We start from the raw sequence: 7,465 nt of genomic DNA, 5'->3' as shown, positions 1-7,465 counted from the left end.
ATACTGTACATATTTTTTAATTCCAGGAAGAAAAATAAAAAAGAAGAACTTGCAAAGTCAGTGGGAATATTCCAGCTGGTTAGTATAAGTCATTTATTCAATGAATTATGGACCCTACACTCTGGCTTTGTAGTTGGTTAATTATAATAAATGTACAGATTTTCATCTTTTCTTGATTAACATAATAAACTACACTGCAATACATTGAGTACAAAAGATATTTACTTTATGAAATCATATTCAACTTAATACTTTTTACAAAAAAGCTGCGGGCATAAATGTAAAATATAAACATTTATTAAGGGTTTCTAAATTACTATAAAATAATTTATTATAGCTCTGAGGTACTTGTCAGAAAAAATAATAGGGTCAAAAACATCAATCCAATATCTGCATGTACTTCTTAAAATAATTCTGAATTAAAATTTGACATCTTTATGATTATCATTCTAATGTATCGTTTTGTTTTTAAATACACAGTTCCACTATGCTGATACTTTGGATATCATATTGATGATAATAGGTTTAGTCTGCTCTGCAGCACATGGCGTTGCACTACCGATTATGATCGTTGTGTTTGGACAAATGACTGATAGCTTTGTCAGCAGTGGCATACAAGTAAATATCACAGGTAAGATCTGCCTTGTTCTCTTGTCATGCAATTTTAAAGGGTAGTTTTAGTATTAAGGATGGTTGTTGATATCTGTTACAGCACTAATGAAATTGTCAATTCTTTAGGTTTCTTTAACCTTTTTTCTTATTTGTTACAAGCACTTGCTTGATAATGGGTGTTTTATGTACTTTTGACAAATTTGTGAGGTATCTAATATTTATATATAATCTGTTGCTCTGTTATTTCATAATTATATTAATAAACAAACAAAAAATTACCTGCTGTTTAAGTTTTGTCAGAAAACACAATATTATACATGTAGATTTTGTTATTAATGCCAAATACTGTGGTTATGATAGGGTGCTGGTGTCTGTTCTGGTAGTATTATGCACAAGGCTGGACCAAACCCTAGTTGGGGCATCACTCTGTTGCACAGCATTCACACACATGCAAACATTCTCACTCATACTGGTCCAAATTAGTGTTGCCAGTTAGATGAACATGCATGTGTCCGGAATGTGGGTGGAAAATTGGGAGTAATGTACTTAAAATGAGATGTGAACTCAGGATTCTGGAGCTACCTGTGAGGCAAGAATCCCAACCATCATACCGTTATTCTACCCAGTACTGCATACAGTAAGTTTAAAATATACAGAACACTTGAAATTGTATACTATATTTATTATACAGTATATTTACGTTATTCAATTTATGCCAAATTAAAGTATGTATGTTTTATTTATGTATTTTCAATTTAAATAGTTATCTAACCAATTAAGTTTTATCAACTTATAGCCTTTAGCATGTATTTAATGTAACATTTACAGACTTGACTTAATCCAGTTTAGGGTAGTAAAGGGTCCAGTCTATCCTTACCTCTCTGGAACAAAGCAGAAACCAGCCCTGAGCCATCACAAGGCCCACCTATGCACATAATCACACCTCCATGGGACTACTTTAGAATCCCCAGTTAACCTAATATTAACATTTTCATGGATTTAGGAGAAAACTAGAATACTCAGAGAGAAAAGAAACACACGCAATAGAATACTGAGAATGTGCTAACTTTGCATGGATAATGATGAGCCACAAGATTTCAAACCCAGGAAGGCAGATCTGTGAAGCAGCAGCACTAACCACTGTATAACCATGTAACACAAGATTAAACTACAAAGTTTTAAATATAGCTTGATATTTTTTAGACTTCATTGTTTACCTGTACAGTAGACTCCAATCATAGGTCTTCTACAGTAATACATTTACCAGTTATTCAATGGATTTAAATTATAAGCAAAGATGTAACACATGCCTGATTTCAAAATTCTGCCTTTATGAAAATATTGGATATTTTTCTTGCAGTATGTTGTGCATTATTAAAAGATGTTCAACACCAAAAAAGTATAATTTCTCAAGCAACTGATTTATTTCATTTATTCCTCCCTACTTTAAAATTGCATTATGTCTATGTTGTCAATGTGATTTTAAACTTTTGTCCCTTACTTGCACTTTGATTTGTTTAAACAGTAAACTCCACACTGAATGCAAGTAGCCCAGACTGCCCTCAACTGACTGGGATGAAAATTCAAGCAGCTATGACAAGGTATTATTTTCTTTCTTACTTCATTTTTTGGGTCCCTAATAGAATATATTGGAAAGTTATCAAAAATGCTCAGATTCTATATAATCCATTTGAAAAGGTCTACTGTAATGTTAAGTTTCTGGAGTGTTTTCTGAGTATAAGTACTCCATAAAAATTAAATGTTAATTTATTTCACTGATTGCAAAAACAGTGGATTATAATATTTTATGTATTTTTTTATATTAAGGCCACTGTTTTAATGAGACATTAATTCTTTATTATGATAATCTGAAAGGCTGACTTGCACAAAGCTTCATAAATGGAATACCATCTAGTTACATTTACTGTAAAGAAAGGAAAAAGGTCTTTACAATGAAAAATATATGAAAATGTAACTGGTAAAGAAAAAAACTGAACTAAAATTATCTTCTCTTTTTGCCAGAAATGCATATTATTTCATCACCATTGGATTGTTTGTGTTAATTCTTGCTACAATTCAGGTAGCAACATTTCTGCTGAGCTCTTCAAGACAGACACAAAGGATCCGTGAAAAATTCTTTTATGCAGTTCTTCATCAACACATGGGCTGGTTTGATGTACATGAGTTAGGAACATTAAACACAAGACTGACTGAGTAAGTTTCATTTTTATACTGTATTATTAAGAACTTTATGCAATCTCTCTAATTGGCAAAATAAGCCTTGTGAAGAAACCATTTTACAAACATTAATCATTTTAATGGTTTGTGGACCAACCAAGTGCACAAACGTTTCTTGATATGTGAGGAAAATTGGAGTTCTTGGAGAAAAAAACATGACATGGGGATAATGTGCAAATTACACACAGACAATGGTCAAACATGGAATTCAAATCCTGGATGCTGGAGCTGTGACAAAAATAAGCCTTGTGGAGAAACGAGTCTACAAACATCATCTCTTTTGCATTGGTTTGTGGACCTAAAATATATACTGCTCAAAAGAATTAAAGGAACACTTTTTAATCAGAGTATAGCATAAAGTCAATGAAACTTATGGGATATTAATCTGGTCAGTTAAGTAGCAGAGGGGGTTGTTAATCAGTTTCAGCTGCTGTGGTGTTAATGAAATTAACAACAGATGCACTAGAGGGGCAACAATGAGATGACCCCCAAAACAGGAATGGTTTAACAGGTGGAGGCCACTGACATTTTTCCCTCCTCATCTTTTCTGACTGTTTCTTCACTAGTTTTGCATTTGGCTACAGTCAGTGTCACTACTGGTAGCATGGGGCTATACCTGGACCCTACAGAGGTTGCACAGGTAGTCCAACTTCTCCAGGATGGCACATCAATACGTGTCATTGCCAGAAGGTTTGCTGTGTCTCCCTGCACAGTCTCACGGGCATGGAGGAGATTCTAGGAGACAAGCAGTTACTCTAGGAGAGCTGGAGAGGGCCATAGAAGGTCCATAAACCATTAGCAGGACCAGTATCTGCTCCTTTGGGCAAGGAGGAACAGGATGAGCACTGCCAGAGCCCTACAAAATGATCTCCAGCAGGCCACTGGTGTGAATGTCTCTGACCAAACAACCAGAAAGACTTCATGAGGGTGACCCAAGGGCCCCATGTCCTCTAATGGGCCCTGAGCTCACTGCCCAGCAGCATGCAGCTCGATTGGCATTCGCTATAGAATACCAGAATTGGCAGATGCACCACTGGTGCCCTGTGCTTTTTACAGATGAGAGCAGGTTTACCCTGAGCACGTGACAGAAGTGAAAGGGTCTGGAGAAGCCATGGAGAACATTATGCTGCCTGTAACATCATTCAGCATGAGCAGTTTGGTGGTGGGTTAATGATTGTCTGGGGAGGCATATCCATGGAGGGTCACACAGACCGCTACAGGCTTGAGAAAGGCACCTTGGCTGCCATTAGGTATCAGGATGAAATCCTTGGACCCATTGTCAGACCCTATGCTGGTACAGTGGCTCCTGGTGCACGACAATTCCTGGCCTCATGTGGTGAGAGTATGCAGGCAGTTCCTGGAGGATGAAGGAATTGATACCATTGACTGGCCACCACACTTTCCTGACCTAAATCCAATAGAACACCTCTGGGACATTATGTTTTGGTCCATCCAATGCCACCAGGTTGCACCTCAGACTGTCCAGGAGCTCAGTGATGCCCTGGTCCAGATCTGGGAGGAGATCCCCCACAACACCATCTGTCATCTCATTAGAAGCATGCACCGATGTTGTCAGGCATGTATACAAGAACACAGGGGCCATACAAAGTGCTGCGTACAATTTTGAGTTGCTGCAATTAAATTTTGGCAAAATGGACTAGCCTGCAACATAATTTTTTCACTCTGATTTTTGGGGCGTCTTTGAATTCAGGGCTCTGGAGGTTGATCATTTTCATTTCCATCAAACGATGTGGCATCCTTTCGTTCCTAACACATTACCCAGTCTATATCAGTATAGATATCCAGGAGGATTTCTTTTTCCCATTGAGATCTGATATGTTTTCAAAGTGTTCCTTTAATGTTTTTGAGCAGTTTTATATATTTATAGGAAAGGTGCTCTATAAATAAAATGTATTATCATTATTTTTATATAAACATTAAAATAGTGGGCAGTTGTGGGTTCTGTGTTGCTTACAACAGTTAAGTTTTCAGAGTTCTGAAACTTAAATCTTTTTTTACTGGAGATTACAGTAGTTAAATAATGCTTTATTCCAGTAGTTTCAAAATGCAAAGCTAAGCACTCCAAAGACAATAAGCAAGCAGATAAATTTTACAAAACGGCTCCAGGATTATATATAAATTAATCCCCTATGGCTACTCATTGTACAAAACTTTGGATTGAAATGCAAAGTATAACTATTTTCAGGTGGAGGAAGTATTTTACTGTCAAAACTCAAACCGCTTTAAAAAACTGAATTACTTCTTTGGATGAAAAGTGTTCTTTTGTAGTAACAAAAACTTCTTTCAAGAACGGAGTAGGTTCTTTGCTTAATTGGGTTTGGAACAAATTTCAAAACCAGCTATATAATGGTTACCTGTAACCTCTTACCTGTCTCACTGTCCATATTGTAAGGCCCTCTAATTGCAGGCTGCTTTGCTGACTAGGACTTTTACTTCCAAGTGTTTACTTCAAACCAGTTCACCAGCAATACAGGGCTTCAGAAGAGTGTTCTGTTATACTTTTATTGGACCGCAGCTTGACAAGATACAGTATGTGTATTCCAGCTTTCTGGCAATGCTAATTAATAGCAATCATATAGAACCACTGATTTAAGCTTTTCTTGAAAATGATTTTTTGTCAAAACCAATATCAGCAAATATAAGCAACACAAAAAATTGTTTGTGCAGTCTTTATTCAGTCCTAGATGACAATTTCCAGACACATATTTTCTTTAGGTGGAAATATATACCTTTAATCCTCTTTTCTCAATGCCCAACTGCTAAGTGAGAGCTTAATAAAAGTGCCTGTTTCAGTTTTTACAAAACAGAGAAAAAGAGAATACTCTTTGTAGATGTCCATGTCTGCAACTGAGACGAGCTCTTTACAAAAATGTCAGATTAACAGCGTCTGAACTAAAGGACTTTCTTTGAAAAAAAGTCTAATAAAATGTAGCCCTCCCATCTCACACACAAAAACACCTTGCTTACTTGTTTTCATCTGTATTAGCAAAGCTTACAGTTTTCTCAAAATGCACCGAAAATGTTATTGATTCATTACTATAAAGTCAAGGTTATTTTCCATTATGAATCAAACGCTCCACTTCCTAATTAACGAAAACACTCTAAATCCTGCTTTCTCTTTCAGTTTTCCCTGAATACACTGCACTCTTGTTCCATTTGACAAGACTATCAGGCTAAGGGTTATTACCTCAAATATATCCCACATGCATCTGTAATAATAACCTCATCAGAATTATTTTATGGACAAGGAGCATGGTTACCCAAAACTTTCCACATTTAATTTAAAATATATGTTGCCCTGAATGGTAAGGAAGAGTAAAAGACCTCTCCACTACTTTTTAAATAAAAGCAAGTATGCCTGGAGTGATTGACCCTTATATGTTTGAGTGTGTTCACATACAGCATTCAAGGCATGTTCCATAGTGCTGTACATGACCTAAGGTTAATGCTTCTGTAATTTGTAGAAAATAAATTCAAATTTTTTTCTCTTATCTGTATGTGTATTTTGCAAACCTACATTCCAGAAATCTCTCCTTCTGCTATTAAATTTATTTTATTTTACTGGAGTAAGACTTGTATTAAAAATTGTATAGGATAGTATATACTTAAATACATGTTTACTGGGTTTGTGAAGAAAGTAGCAAACTTGAAACATTGCTTGTTTCATTCATTATGATAATATTTCAGACAACAGACAGCTATTTGGAGGGACCAGGCAGCCCTTGGCCTACTTTAGATAACCTTTAATGTGTATTTACTTCATTTAATGGCAGTAGCACCAATTTTTTTCTAGGATTAATATACGGATTGCAATTTTATCTCTACAATGTCTTCATGCAAACGTACAACATCAGGATAACTGATCATTATTCCCAAGTAGACCGTAAATAATCAATTTAATGCCAAATCAAATGAGTGAAAACTCTTAAATATGTTAAGTTTAGGCATCTCACAGCATGTGCTATAATATTGTTTGGAAATCTGATAGCCTTTGCCATGACAGACATGAGCTATCTGCCAGATAGAAGAGTGAACAGAAAATGTGCAGGGTAAGTAGGTTCAGAAATGATCTTAAATGTTATATATGCCAGTCTGCAAATCAGAGAAAATTAATAGTGTTGAGGTGTCGACCAGTGAATTTAGAAGTGTTACACACCATTCTCTCCCTATAGCTGCCTCTTGTCCTTGACATAGATTGCCATTTGAAACAGCTTTGGAGAGGGATAAAGTGTGTCCATTTAAAATGTATGCACGCACACACTATGTTTATTGCATTGTATCTGTTGGATTTTTTTGTGCTTTATTTACTGTTTCATATTTTATTTTAAACTGTACTGTAAATGTGCATTATTCTTTGATCTTGTCAACAGGCAGAAAATAATATAAAAATAAGTTGAAATAAATTCAACTCATTTGGATGTGAGGCAATGATCCATAACAAAGTGGTCCTTAGTAGTTGTGGCTGCACATAGAGATAAAATATATATTGTTAAAAAGATAATTACATTTTCACTGTAACTATCATTATATTTCACAAAATTATAATGAAAAAGCACTTCGTTCATGAACACATTCTAAGTTCAAGGAAATGAGC

General features: G+C 35.5%; 2 protein-coding genes across 2 annotated transcripts in view; both read left to right on the top strand.

Moving 5' to 3' along the window:
* The window catches only part of LOC120516128 (ATP-dependent translocase ABCB1-like), a 506,684-nt gene that overhangs the window by 261,512 nt on the left and 237,707 nt on the right, over positions 1-7,465 (top strand). The gene's annotated exons all lie outside the window — the stretch shown is intronic.
* LOC120516096 (ATP-dependent translocase ABCB1-like) overlaps positions 1-7,465 on the top strand; it is a 166,092-nt gene that overhangs the window by 71,278 nt on the left and 87,349 nt on the right. Inside the window, exons 24-27 of the mRNA XM_039737555.1 lie at positions 27-78; positions 481-631; positions 2,138-2,213; positions 2,635-2,826. Of these exons, the coding sequence (XP_039593489.1) occupies positions 27-78; positions 481-631; positions 2,138-2,213; positions 2,635-2,826 (471 nt within the window). The remainder of the gene's footprint in view (positions 1-26; positions 79-480; positions 632-2,137; positions 2,214-2,634; positions 2,827-7,465) is intronic.

The sequence above is a fragment of the Polypterus senegalus genome, chromosome 15 (genome assembly GCF_016835505.1).
Source record: "Polypterus senegalus isolate Bchr_013 chromosome 15, ASM1683550v1, whole genome shotgun sequence".
NCBI classification, from domain to species: Eukaryota; Metazoa; Chordata; class Cladistia; order Polypteriformes; family Polypteridae; genus Polypterus; species Polypterus senegalus.
This window is presented reverse-complemented; position numbering and strand designations above follow the sequence as displayed.